We start from the raw sequence: 14,509 nt of genomic DNA, 5'->3' as shown, positions 1-14,509 counted from the left end.
CATGGCACTCCAGGGATCGGCAGCTCCATTTCAGGCAGGCCGCTGCAGACTCTTGACAAGGTGTTACCCAAAGTTTCAGGGTACATGATTGTCCAAGTGTCTGATGACGAGGTTGAGACAATATTCTTCTTCTGACCAGCTCTTACAGAGGGTAGAGGCAGAGGCTCGGGAGACGGGCTGGGGCCGGGACTGAGACGGGACACAGACACAAAGCAGGGGGAAGGGGAAAGAGGCACAGATAGCACTCGGACATCATGGGAAGGACACCCCTGGGAATGACCTAGAGCAGGGGCCCCGCCGAGGACAATCCACAGCAGCTATCTCACCTGGGATAACACGCAAGAGGCACCCCGCTCCAGAAAACTGCCTGCTCTGCAAAATCACAACAAAGAGGTTTTTCTCTGTGTTCTGAAAACCTCATCTAGCAGAGACATTTACACCTATGGCACTCGTGTACGTTTATTTAGGGAATACGCACATACTTTATAGACGTTACGTCTTTACACTTCTATAAGCCTCATCAGATCTCTTTTATATCTGTTGAGACTATGTCTGTATAGACCTAGATAGAACACGTACTTACACATCTGTTTACACTTCTAGCTTGACTTACAGAACACTTATTCGTCAAAACATCCATTTAGACTAGCTGCTTATACACTTAATTATACCCATTTAGATTCAGTGCTTTATTTATGCACATCTGTTTACATTGCATGGAACTGCTACTGAGATTTGCTATGTGACACACCGTGACACATGCCACCTCAGCACCCCTCCGGGGGCACTGGGGGTGCCCCAAATCACATCATCAGCATCTCTCCTTTTCACTCGCCCAAAAAACGGCACACAAGGAGCGGAACTGCCCCAACCAGCAGCTCGATACTTCAGTAGCGACACTTACCTGTGTACACACCCCAAAACAGGGGCACTCTGCTAGAAGAACTAAGGGGCAGGAGGCAGCCTGCCACAAACAGCTGCAGTCCCCCCAGCCCCTGTCCCACAGGGCAGGGACAACATGTCAGAGGACACCACCACGACTCTTGCTTGGGCTCTGCTCCCCATGTTCTTCCTCCGTTCCCAGGCCAGGCCATCTCCCCTTGTTGTACTGAAGTGTGCATACATTATAAAAGTAAAATGGAAAACGGAATTGAAAATAAAACCAAACCCACCCCCAACAACCAAGAAACCTGTTGCTGCTAAAGGTCCTCTGTACGGCTTCAGCTCTATTTAGTTACTTACCTGAAATTAAAATACAGAAATCTTAATTTGACATGTTTAATGTAACATTAGATTTAGAAACTGTTAGACAGTCTGGCTTTGCTGATAAGCAGGATACTCCTGTCAGAAACAGGAGGAGGGACGGACTGTCGGTTTGGTTGGCAAACCATCAAGAACCGCCTGGAACTGCCAAGATTCAAGAAGTCAGCAAAAGTTAACTCCAGCAGTGGAGGTGGTGACCACCAACTCACTGACACCACTACCCAAATAATGCCACCTACCCCAAAGCAGACAATGGAAGGAGAAGATGGGCTCACTGACATCAGAGTTGAGGCAATCAGAACCGAGCAACAAACAGAGTAACAATGAATAGGCATCAATAATTTGCCTATGTTTAGGAAACTCTGCTTCAATCGCATTCTCCATTTGCGATAACCTTGTGGGTCAAATAGTTCAGAATCAGGGAGGGGGGGAAAAAAGAAAAAAACAAGAAAGAGCAAAGTTTTTAACTATTCACACCTTTTTCACCACATCTACTTGGATACCAAGGCATATAATAATCAGATGCATTCAAAGCAACAGAGAATTTCTTAGTGCAAAGTACTTGGGAAGGCTCCGCAGCCGTCTGTACTGCCCTCCAGCAGCAAGACTTTTGCACGTTACTGTAGGCAAGGTGACAAAAACTTTATCTAAAGCCATATTTAAAAGAAAAACTTTTGCCAAAGCATCACAAGGTTCTGCAATGCTGAGCCAAGTTCTCTAGACTCCTCGCAAATTGTCTTGTAAAACTGGGTAACTAAGGGTCTCTCTTGCTATTCCAGAAAGAACACAACATGTGGTGTCTGAAATGGCAAGGGAAAGGAACACAGGATCCCATACACAGTCCTGATAAAAGCAATTTCCTTTGTTTCTATAAATAGTTATCTAGTTCTTATCTAACCTTATCTAGTTCTTCACTCTTTTTATGAGCTTTTTATTTAAGCCCAGGACCTAAAAACCTTTGAGTAAGACCTACAGAAACTTGGCAGCCATCTTCCTCACTGCTTCCCGTTTTTTCTTGCTTCCTCCTGGTTTTTCCTTGCTTCCTTGCAAAACCAGAGTAAAAACCACAGGGCAAAAACCTTGGCCCCACCCAAGTCCAACTCCTTGCTTTCCTCCCCGATTACCCTTCATCAGGAGGCTTTCTACTCCCAAGTCTACAGATTACCCAATTCTGCTGCACCAGTTCTGGGGCAACCAGACGGCGCTTTTGGGGAGGGTCCACTCACATTGCCCACCAGCCCTGCTTTCCCCTGCAGCCCCCAGTGCCCTCCAGTTTCGACCCAGCTGGAAGCGGCTCAGCCTGTTCTAGCTTTCTACCACCCTAGAATTTTACCAGTGCTTTTCCGGTGTGCTCCAGGGTCCTCTCCTTTTTATATGGCCCAGTTCCACCCCACCTTTGCCTTTTCTGTGCCTCCAGAGTCCTATGTTTTCCCTTACCTGCTAATGTTTTCTTCTCTCTATCCCCACGCCCCTTCATTGTACCCCAGAGCTCTCCCTTTGTTCTTCTTATTTTCTGACCCAGAACCCTTGAGTTTCTGGCAAGCTGCTCGTTACCTCCAATCTGGGTTCTTTATCTGGTGTGTGAAGAGCAGATACACACACACACACACACACACACACACACACACTGAAACTGTTTATTTCATTTTTGTGCAGAGATGGGTGTGCGTTAATGCACAAAGCTAGCACCTGCAGATTAGCAATTGCTACATATTTATATGTTACCTTAGGCAAAAGCATTACTTTCTTACTTTGCTGATTGCTAGTACGTATCCATAGCAATTTTTACTGGTTGCTACACCCTCTTGTTTTTGTTTAAAGATGAAGTATACTTTCTTTTTTTAACTACATATGTTCCAGAAGGGGGCTTTTGGTAGCAGGGGGTTTCTCCTCTACGAGGGTCGGGGGGTTTACCATATTAATGATATTATAATGTGTATAGGTTACTTTTGAGCAACTTGTTTCAGCAGTTCCGAAGGCAGCAGGTGTTTCCCTTATCTAGTTCTTCACAATCATTTTTGGTCATTCGTAATATATGTTTCCCTTATCTAGTTCCTGGCATTCTTTCACAATCCTCCTTTGGTCACTTGTAACCTTGTCAGCCACTGGGGCACACCTCTGCTGCCCCAGAAGCAACAGCTGTCAGTAAGGGCCCCTCAGCAGGGCTGATAGCAATGGCCCATGTGCTTTACGAGCTGCAGATATGGGTTAGAGGAGCTAACCTAGGCTAGAGGATAAGAAGTGTCGGGTATGCCCGGTGGTGCTGATGGCAATGGCCCCGCTACACTCAATAGGAGCTCTTGGGCTGGGTTGCTGCCATGCACGTGGGGTTCGCGCTGCCACACCTGGGCCCAGCCAGGACAACACACCCCTTTGGGCCTCCCAGCCTCCTTCTGGCCTGCACTCTTTAAGCAATAAAGATAGAATACTATTTTATAGTATTACTATTAATAGCTAAATTTAAATACAGCCATCATGAAATAAATTGCAGGCATTAACAACTCCCAGTTGGTGACAGAGTAAGAAAGTTTTAGGATTTAAACTTAAAGTAGAATCAGAAAGCTAATGGAGAGTGTTTATTATTTAAAGTATAACATAGCTGCAAGTAAGTTCAGAGGCAATAATGACTCCTGCTTAGAATCCAGACAGTAATTGAAGTATTAAGATTTTTTAAATAAAGAGCAATAAAAATTAGTCAAGTAACAGCTGTGTTTAAATGCAGGTATTAAGAAAATTCACAGGTGGTCATGATTCCCAACGAGAACTAACAACACTAAAGGATTTAAATCTAAAATAATATTAGAAAAGTAAGAGAGCATCATAACCACCTGAATTTAAACATGGTCATTTGGTGGGAAAAACCCCTACCAAACAATAGGTATTAATTACTTCCATATAGAACTAAAATAAAAGCAAAAACAGTGCAAACTAAATTTGTCTAATAAACAGTTAAACTGAATTTTAAAAATATTAAGAACACTAGTTTGGTATTATTAATGCCTCTCACCTAATTTTTTTCCTTTAATTCTTCCTTTACCTGAATGACAGTGAATGAGATTCTGGGGGCATGAAGCTGGCATGCCACAATCATTGAGAAAGAAGGACACATGTCATGAGGCTGCACAGGAAGGCCACCTTCCACAGAGACACAGAGAGAACTGGGCTACAACTGAGCAGCTCCACAGAGTCTTCTTGTGTTCTGCTGTTCTGTACATGAGAAACAGGCCAAGATCTGAGCCACGCAAAACTGGGTTTCAGCTGGTTTTACACCCTTTTTGGCTTGATCTCTGAACATTTCACTCTGCAACTAAGGGTCTGATTCTTGCTTTGTGAAATAGCATCTGCATATATGGAAGACAATGTAGATTTGCAACAAACAGGCCAATAAACATCACTATGGCAGCACTGTCTTTGGGATGACGGTCCAATCTTACTGCCCCTCAAAGTCCTACCTAACTTAGATCTGTACAGAACAATTATACAAAAAGGATTGCTCTTCCTGAAAGCCATAAAACCAAATTATAACTTTACTGTAAGACAACACTTTCAGGTCAGCAGTCTCGAATGCAGTTTATCAGTAACATTTCCTGTAGCTTCTGCTCTTAAGAGAGGTGATCTGATTTAATTTTCCAAAGTTTGGCAGGAAAATTTTCTTCCAATTTTCATCTCTAGAGTGCATACATTTGGAGGGTTCTTCAGTAATTCAAGATTGCCTGTAGACTGAGTCAAAGCCCTGGCATTTATTTTTAAGGCTTTCAGCTGTATCCTGTCTTGACTGTCAGACACGGGACTGACTTCTTGAATTTTCAAGAGATCTCCAGTACTGCAAGTCTTCTCTGTGTTATTGGAACTTATTGTCAGGGCTCTCCTTGGAAGGTCTTCCTTTCCAGAGCTAATTTGCTGAAGTTTGAAAGGGATTTGGTTCTTGTCTCCTGTCACATTGATACAGCCAAGTGAACAAATCTGCTCTCTTCTGGTTTTGTTATTATCGACAGGACTATTCAAAGGAGATGATAGGGGCAGGTTTTCTTCTTGCTCTTTAACACTGTAAGGAGGAGTGGGGACTTCAAACGTAGCATGAAACTGAGAATAATCAACATGGAAAAAGCCCTCTTCTAGGGACATCACCGGGAGGAATCTGTGACCCCAAAGAACTTCATCTTCTGTATATGAGGTCCTAGCTTGGCATGTCATTCCTAGAGAAACAGAGGCAGGAGCATTACATCATAACATGACCAAGTAGACTGGCATATAGAACAAAAAATGAAAGGTAGGGCTGGCAGATAAAGGTCAATTGTAGCCTGTAAGCTAATTAATTAATAGATGATAAAATGGAGTAATCTTTCCTAGTTAATCTCCCAACAGTCAGCAGAATGCCTCTAATTTATTGACTAGATTTTTATGCAAATATTGGATTAAATATTGCAGACTCACACCAAGCAAACAGCTGTTGATAAAAGCAGAACATAAAATTAGGATGGTATCAGCTTGCTAGCAAGAACAATTTTATCGTTTGTATGTAACACTGTTTCTTGGAAGTCACCTTGGGAGAAAGAACTCTTGCTTGGGAGAGGCTTACAGAATTCTCTGGCAAAGACTGGGTGTGGGGGGAGCCAAAGCTCAATGAAAAATTGAATCTTTCATTCCTTTTATAGGCTAGGCTACTTTTTCTCCAAATAGTATCCCAAGACAAAAGCTGGGCAGAGACCCTGCAGCTGTCTTCCATGTTCAGACAGAGGTATCGCTGTAAAGCTTGTACAAGAATTTGTTCCACTTTGTGCAAACATACATCATTGGCAATATTTACATGTGTGAACTAAGACCTAAAATGTGTCCTAACCATGCCAAGAAATCTGTTGCAACCTTAGCACCACAGTGCTGATGATAAGTAGTATGTATATCCTAGGTGAGCTGAGCTTTAAGGCTACTTGTCACGGTAATCTTCAGAGGAAGAATTAGCAGTCAGTAAGCCCAAACTCTGATTTGCTCTCTAGTTACTGCTACATTAATTCTCAGGGAAGCATAAAATGTTTCCTTTGTGATACTCGGTTAGGTAATTGCATTAAGTGTGGCTATGAATGCATGCTTATCTAAGATATAGATGGTTCAGTTGCAGGATGACCAAAGTCTTCTGTGGGGCTCTAAAGACTGCCTCACTTGCCATGGTAGACTGTTCTGCCCTGGGAGTTTGTACCTGTTTAGAGCTCAGTCCAGCACATGGATAGTCAGTTCTGTTTCCTGTCCATCATGAGATGACTAAACTTGGCTGTGCCAAGCGGACATTACTGTTTCTAAAGCAGGAACCAGACAACTGTTAATCTTGTTGAAAGAAGAATGACAATGCTCCTCGATTAATCAAAATTTAACAAGTCCTCAAAAGAAGGGAGTGGAAGACCAGAATATTCATGAACCTACTGAATGATTTGGACTTTAACAGTACACCTGGGTCCTCAGTGCAGAGCTTCTTACGTAACCATAGTGCCTCATCACAGGATTCATAAAATAATTAAGTCCTCAGAAGACAAGGCTACAAAGACAGCTGTCATCTGGACCACACTGTATCAGAATTTAAAAAAAAATCACAAAACCAAAAAGTTTTAAAACCACCAAAGCCCTGCTCTTATTTGCTGATAATCATGTGCTCCTACAATCTTTGCAACTATGAGGCCTGTATTTGTGCTGTAAAACTGGATTGGTTACTTTGTATTCAATTTAATGCAAGCTGGGTTGAAAGTGATTTTGCAGCACTGGCAACTTCTGAAGTTTAACATTCTTTCAGAATGGTGATCCTTAAAACATGACTCTCCTTTGTGCTTTCCTACATGCCATATTCTCAGAAGTGGCAGAGCGCATCTCTTCTTGGATATATTGGCCACTTTGAGCATCAGTAACGCAGAGCCTTTTGGGGAAGGGAAGTCTGTTAGGAGATAAAGGCCACTGAAGCTCTGTAGCATATGGCAAGACATTCTGGAGCATCCAGTATTAGTATCCTGAAAGGATTACCAGTTGCCTTACTAAAAGTATCAGGGCCAAAAACAAAGACTAAAACTTAGAGCATGCATATTATTTTAAATCTTACCAGTAGTTTCAACGATTCCTTCAAGGATGACAACTATTTCAAATTGCTCCCTTCTCAGTGATCTTTGTGAGAGACAGAAGAAGGGGCTCTTTGAGTTAATTTCATGACAGATGGTTAACGGGGAAACTAAAAACAGCTGGTCAGCTCCAGTTCCAAATCCAACATCCAGTTCACACTGGTCTAATGGCAAAAATTCTCCCTCCGGTGTCTGTCGGGACTAAAGATGAAAAGATGATTTAGTGATCACCATGTGTAGGCAAAACATAAAATCAATGCAATGAAGTTCAAACCTGCATCTTTCACGAAATTACCATCTACATATTAGTTCTGGGGTCTTCATAATGCATATATATGTAAGGCTAAATTTTCACTTTTCTTATCATGCCACACTAACTCTGATCATCATCTACAAACTTTACCATGCTACATTTATATATTTTGGGTGTTTTTTTTTTTTTTACAGAAACATCAAGTACCACACTACAGGCCTTGAAACAGATGTTCACCATGAACATCCTGCAGAAAAAGTTCCCGTTAATGACAACAAAATATACAAGCCAGCCATATTTTAATCCATTGCCTGAATACACATTTAATTATTTACATATGATACTTATTTTTTGTTTAACAGACACTGTGATGTACTATCTGAAAAGTAAGCATCACAATAATTGTCCAGTCTGTCTGGTAAGTGACATTTCCACAAAACCATCTGAATCGCCCTTAATGATGCTAACATCCTTTGCCAATTTGCATGTACTATCTGCTGTATGTTGATCTTCATAAAGAACTTATGATCATTATTAAACTCAGTGCCTCAGTTTTATTCATGTCATTTCACAGGACCAACAAAAGTACTGATACGATAGCTTCCCCGTGCCCTGTAGCATTACCCACAGATTTTCCTGGTATTCAAGGTAAAACTAAAAATTACATCAGTTGGCCAGGCAGCTCCTCAACTGATTGCTTTAAAGGTCTCTGGTGGAAACGGCCCATTAAAATTAGAAGCTTTACTGAGCCTATTTGATATGCTTTCTGCTTATTGCTTGATTAGAAATCACTTAATGCTTTAAGAAGATGATTATTGATTATAAACCTTAGTTGCTAAGTAGTTTCAACTGTGCTGCATTGGTATTGACAAATGTATTGTTTCCATTGCCTGGAAACTCCATCCATTAGTCCTGAGAGCAAGCCAAGGCTAGCAGTTTTACTGTTGACTTAGATCTGGTTGGTGTTCTTTTAGGAAAGTTTCTGTCTCTAAAAAAGGCTCTAAACAACTACCGTACCTTCAGATTGTCTCTCCACTTCACCCATATCTTTAAAATGCTGAATTTTTAACTGCCTGGTATTTCCTGGTGATTTCATAACTGGCTAGGTAACTGGTAGAGTACAGTTCCTTATCAAATACAATGCAATATTTCATTTACATGCTATGTGTCTGGTTTTCTGCTGAGGAAAAAAAAAAAAAAGCTTCACATCTGAATAACAGCGTTCTCCCTTACATAAGAGTCAGTTTCTCCACTACTAGGAAAATACCAGTTAATTGCTTGTAAAAGCACTGTAATGAATTATTGGTGCTTTGAAAGATAGAAGGGCTATAAAAGAAGAACAATCAAAACTGCTACTGTAGCAATGGTGACAGTCTCTGTCATATGCAAGGGTGTAATCACGCTACTGCAAAACCAACATTTCTCTTTTCCCGAAGAAATCTGCAGAACTTAGCTGCAGGCTACGCCACTGCTTTTGTTGCCAGCCACTGTTCTTTCAGTGGGTGCGCAAACTGGTTGGCAACAAAAGATATCTGCTCCAAGGTAACAAGACTCAATGTGAGCTGTATGAACCAACATCTAAACCTCAAATTTTCCAAAATCAAATACAATTACCTAGACGAAGATGTGCATATTTGCACAGACTGCTGCCTGATTGACTTTAGAACTATTTCATCTACAAACCATTTTTCTCTGTGGAAGAGTCTTCCATCAAGTTCACCCAACAGTAAACAAATCCAGCGAGGATTAGAGGTAACAGATCTGGGAGAAAGCAAAAGGTTGCGTTTGAGGTATTTGGTATCTTAATATACAGGGCTGACTTACGCATGGCATTGAGAATTTTTTTAACAAGACTACAAGTTACATTTAAAAAAAAAAAAACAAACCTGAATGAAGATCACTTTGTAGCCTTAGCATGTTAACACTCCTAGTTAGCAACCTTTGTTGAATATACAAAGCTTCACCCAAAATATCACAAAACAGGGCAGAGGACTATAAGCAGTCAGCAATAAGTTTGGAAGGAACACTTGTGACTCTTTATTTTGACCACTTACATAACACAAAGCTGTATAAATTCCGCATGTTCAAGCATGTATATATAATACCTGCTTGAACAAAGGCACAATTATTTAAAAATTACCCAGCTGTCATTTTAAATGTGGCCAGAGATAGAGAATTCAAAGGTCTAGGTGAGTTTCTCCAAAGGTTAGTTGCCTCACAGCTAGGAAAAAAAGACTCCTCCTGTGTCCAGATTTTTCCACCTTTAAATTTCTGCCACTGGATCTTTGTTTTATTTTTTATTACTAGGCAGACTTCCATTGCATCATCACTTAGTCTGGTTTTGTCTCTGACCAAACGTTTACTGTTCTTTGAGGGTTCAAATCTATCCTTTATTTATTTGCGGTGCTTGTCTAAACCCTATTGTTTATGCATATCCTTCTTTAACTGGACATGACACGGGTTTCTTATTATTAACCCTCTTTCAGGTCACTCATTTAGAGAACTCACATAATTATGTTTTGATACCCAGGTGGACTAATTAAACATTGGCACAGTGGCATGCAAAAGACAGACAACCATTGAGCTTAATATTGCAGTATGTTGTAGAGAAACTCCTGAATCTATAAAATGCTAAACTAGTATGTGCTGATTTGCCATGCAGTATTTCATTTCTGGCATTTGAGAGGAAAACCCCTGATCTCACCTCTCTGTGCTTCTGCCCCACCCTTAGACTAGCAACTTGCAAGAACATTTATTATATATTACTTTACTGAAATAATATGCATTTGTTACTTTGGTACCACTGTTAAACAACTGTATGGTGTTTTGGTAGTGACATTATACCTGGATGTCTAGTTTACATAATTCCCAGGATGACTGTTACTTCTTAACACAGTCTAGTTGCCCCAAGCTGTAAATACAGCCTGAGTGAGCTGGGCTTGTTCAGAGCAGAGAAAAGAAGGTGTAGGGGGGAATCTAACAGCAACCTTCTGAAACCTAAGAGGGAGCTAATCGAGAAGATGGGCAGAAGGTTTGGTGTACTTTCTTTACCAAGGTAAGTCCTTGGGGCTGCATTGGTGAAACCAAAACACTACGTTCACTACCTAAACATGTCTCCTATCTCAAGTACAAAAGTGTCATAAGACATATTTCATCACATTCGTTCTCAGTTTTAACACAGGTAAAACCAAATTCTGGCTACCTATAATTGGGTGCAAGAGAAATGTAGCAAAATCAGTTGTCAGTAGCACTGCATGAAGCACAATGAAACGACCACAAATCACAAAAAGGCAGAACTCAATGAAGATAAATGGTGGTCGAGTTCTGGCACATTCAACTTAAGTTTACAGGACACACAAAGCTACTTCAAAGCAGCCAATGTAAAGTCCCACACTGCCAGAATAGCTGCTAAGACTGCTGGAACAGTGTGTCCGGTTCAAGGGGCACCTCAATGAACTGAGGAGGGTTTGCAGAAAGACATGCAAACTAATAGCACATCTTGTAAAGAGGACTGAGGGGGCAGCTAGTACACAAACACTTTTAAACTTTCCTGTGTCTGTATCTTACATTTGCCAAGGGTCGCAAAGCATCTTGAAAACAAGTTATTGGTATGATGATTGTTTGAAGGAAATCAGGTATTACTCACTGACTCATTGTCTAGTCTATGAAACCGCTAGCATAAGACGAATGGATTGAACAAGTCCATTACACGTCTTTGTGTTTTCTGTTCCAATCATTTGCATACTAGAACTGTGTATCAATAAAATTATGAGCAGAAAGCATACCAGGTTGCATGTTTGGTATCTTATTTCAAAATAAGTTTATAGTAATTACTATGGCTATAAAAACACAACTGTAACATGCTTTTATTCCACTTTGACTTGTATTCTGTCTTGGATGATGGACAGAATTATATACTTTAGAGGAGTATAAAAGTATACACTTTCAACAGTTGGTGATCAACAACAATAATGGTTCAGCTGGCTTTCCAATTCATACCAAATTTGCTCTGCTGTAACTCCTGACACTTTGTTCCCATATATATATATCTCCAACCTCTTTTTGAATCTTATCAGATTCTCCATTTTAAATTGTATTCTGTGGCAAGAAAATTTAACAGCTCAGTCAAGTGTTCTGCATGGAACAGAGGGAAAACAGCCTTTCACGTTTACCATTGTCCCATCAGCTACTGTATCATGCTTGTTTCTGCAAATTATTCAAATGGCCAAATGGCTGCTTGAAATGCTGGGGTTTGAACCCCAAGCCCCGAATTAAGGTTGACATATGGGTGATTCCCACAGCCCTTCATACAGAGGTGGTGAGTTTGCCTTAGAGTTCCCCCCAGGGTGCGGCCGGCCCTGCAGGGAGAGCCAGAAGGGAAATGAGCCCCAGGGGTCCCGCAGTGAGTTGACAAAGGTCAGGTGTCTGCTTGGGGATAAAAGCTGGGACCACTTGCAGGGAGTCAGGAGTGTCTGCTCTGTGGAGTGTGCTCCACAGAGCTTCCTGGTTCAGGGAAGACCTCCTGACTCTCCCTGGAGCTGGGCCCCGGTCTGTTTAAGACCTTTGCGAATGCGGGACGATCGGATGGGAGTCACTGTGTGGGCACCTTTCTCTTACGTGCTTAGCTTGCTGGTCTGGCTGTTTCCTATGCCAACTGTGGGAAACCTCGGGTCTCTGTTTGTACCACCTGTTGTGGGCTGAGTCACATCTTTTGTGGGATTGTTGGGGGTGGTGTCGTTTATGTACCAGCTGATTGATCTGTTTGTACCCCCAGCGATCATTCATGCAATGTCCTTCTTGTCTACAATACCGTCTGTGTATTGGTTCATCTTTCTGCTGGTGCTATCATTTTTGTTGGGCCTGGCCATTGGCAAAACACTGCTCCAAAGAGAGGATCACCACAGAGAATACAGAACATTTACAATAGTCAAATATGGTATTCTGAAATTAACGTCATCACTGGGATCCAGTTTCTCATGCTCCCGTTACAAGACCTAGCTGTTACAAGCTGCTATACTGTTTCATGTTAGCATGCCACATGGAGTGTTTTCCTTTCATTCTCCTCCTGCCTGATACACCATCCAGACTGCTGTGTCTGCCAAACTCTACCATATCTCAATGGTTTCTTTATTTTTTTGGTTATGATCTCCTTTGGATTCCAGTTTTCTTGCAGTCTGAATGATCCTGACCATTGTCAGTGATTAATAAATAGATATTGGTGACAATCAAAGACTAAAACATTTGCACAATCATAGAATCATAGAATCATAGGGGTTGGAAGGGACCTCGAAAGATCATCTAGTCCAACGCCCCTGCCAGAGCAGGGTCACCTAGAGTACATCACACAGGAAGGCATCCAGGCGGGTTTTAAATGACTCCAGTGAAGGAGACTCCACAACCTCTCGGGGCAGCCTGTTCCAGTGCTCCGGCACCCTCACAGTAAAAAAAATTTTTCCTGATATTCACCTTGAACCTCCTATGCTCCACTTTGCACCCATTACCCCTTGTCCTATCACAGGTCAACACTGAAAAAAGCTTAATTCCATCTTCCGTACACTCACCCCTTACATATTTGTAAACACTGCTGAGGTCACCCCTCAGTCTCCTTTTCTCCAGGCTAAAGAGACCCAGCTCTCTCAGCCTTTCCTCCTAAGGGAGATGCTCCACTCCCCTAATCATCTTTGTAGCCCTACACTGAACTCTCTCCAGCAGTTCCCTGTCCTTTTTGAACTGAGGGGCCCAGAACTGGACACAATATTCCAGATGCGGTCTCACCAATGCAGAATTGAGGGGGAGGAGAACCTCTCTTGACCAACTAACCACACCCTTTCTAATGCACCCCAGGATGACATCAATCCCTTTGAAAAGTTGGGAGGACACTAGCTGGAATCATGGGGTTGAGAAACTGCAAGTTAAAGCTCCCCAAGTTTCACCAGGGGGAAGAGGAGGTTGAGGTTGATCTTTGTTCTGATTCAATGGGGCCACAGAATGGGTTTAATGTCACCACAAATCAATTTTTTATTTCCAGCCATCACCTGCTAAGGAGCATGCCTTAGTATCCCTCTCTCCACCTATCCTGTATCCTGACACAACCATCCTTCCTGACCAAATCGGCTTCCTGCCAGCCTCATAATCCACTGTAACGCCCTTGGAATGTCACTGATGAGACTGTCTTTTCCTCTACACCTGCTTGGCCCTTTCATGGCTTGTAGTACGGGCAGCCATGGCGAACTTTTCCAAAGCCCTTCATACTGCCCCAGCCACATCCTCTCACGCATATGCCAAGGGACAAGGCAGCTAGCCCTGCGGCAGGGCAGAGGCCACAAGCAGGCATCAGCACGGGCTGCACAGGGGAAGCCCCACGCTACCTGCACTGTGGGCATGCAGCTGCACTCAGCCCATGCCCTGCCTGCATCACCCACCCTAACCCAGGCACCCTATCCCACCCGCTGCCACACCAGGCCTCACCTTGATCAACTTGCACCGGATTTGGGCAGACACCATGTGGCTATTGCGGAGGTTGCCAACACGGAACATGAGGCAGAGCTTGCCATCTCGCTGTGAGATGACTGCAGCACGGCTGAACATGAGGGTCTCAGCTCGCTTCTTGGGCTGAGACATCTTAATGAACATGCAGCCAATGAGAAGCGCATCGACAACAGAGCCCAGCAGCGACTGGAAAAGGAAAAGCACGATACCCTCTGGGCAGCGCTCAGAAATATAGCGGTGTCCATAGCCAATGGTGGCCTCGGTCTCTATGAAGAAGAGGAAGGCAGAGGGAAAGTTGTATACATTGGCCACGCACGGACTGTATGTGTCATCATGCACCCGATGCAGGTCACCTCGCACGTAGGCAATGCCCCACCACATCGAGGCCATGACCAGCCAGGCGACTGTG

At 42.7% G+C, this 14,509-nt stretch overlaps 1 protein-coding gene across 1 annotated transcript; it reads right to left on the bottom strand.

The window, feature by feature from the left end:
- Positions 1-2,895: 2,895 nt before the first annotated feature.
- Positions 2,896-14,481, bottom strand: LOC103772212 (G protein-activated inward rectifier potassium channel 1-like; the record flags this gene model as incomplete). Its single annotated transcript, XM_008939535.1, has 4 exons — positions 14,080-14,481; positions 7,343-7,559; positions 5,290-5,459; positions 2,896-2,919 (listed from the first exon to the last, which is right to left on the bottom strand). Coding segments are annotated over exons 1-4 (813 nt in total), but the record flags the coding sequence as incomplete, so codon positions are not given.
- Positions 14,482-14,509: the final 28 nt, after the last annotated feature.

The sequence above is a fragment of the Merops nubicus genome, unplaced genomic scaffold (assembly GCF_000691845.1).
Source record: "Merops nubicus isolate BGI_N331 unplaced genomic scaffold, ASM69184v1 scaffold6874, whole genome shotgun sequence".
NCBI classification, from domain to species: Eukaryota; Metazoa; Chordata; class Aves; order Coraciiformes; family Meropidae; genus Merops; species Merops nubicus.
Note: the sequence above shows the minus strand (reverse complement) of the source record. Positions and strands in the feature narration are given on the sequence as shown.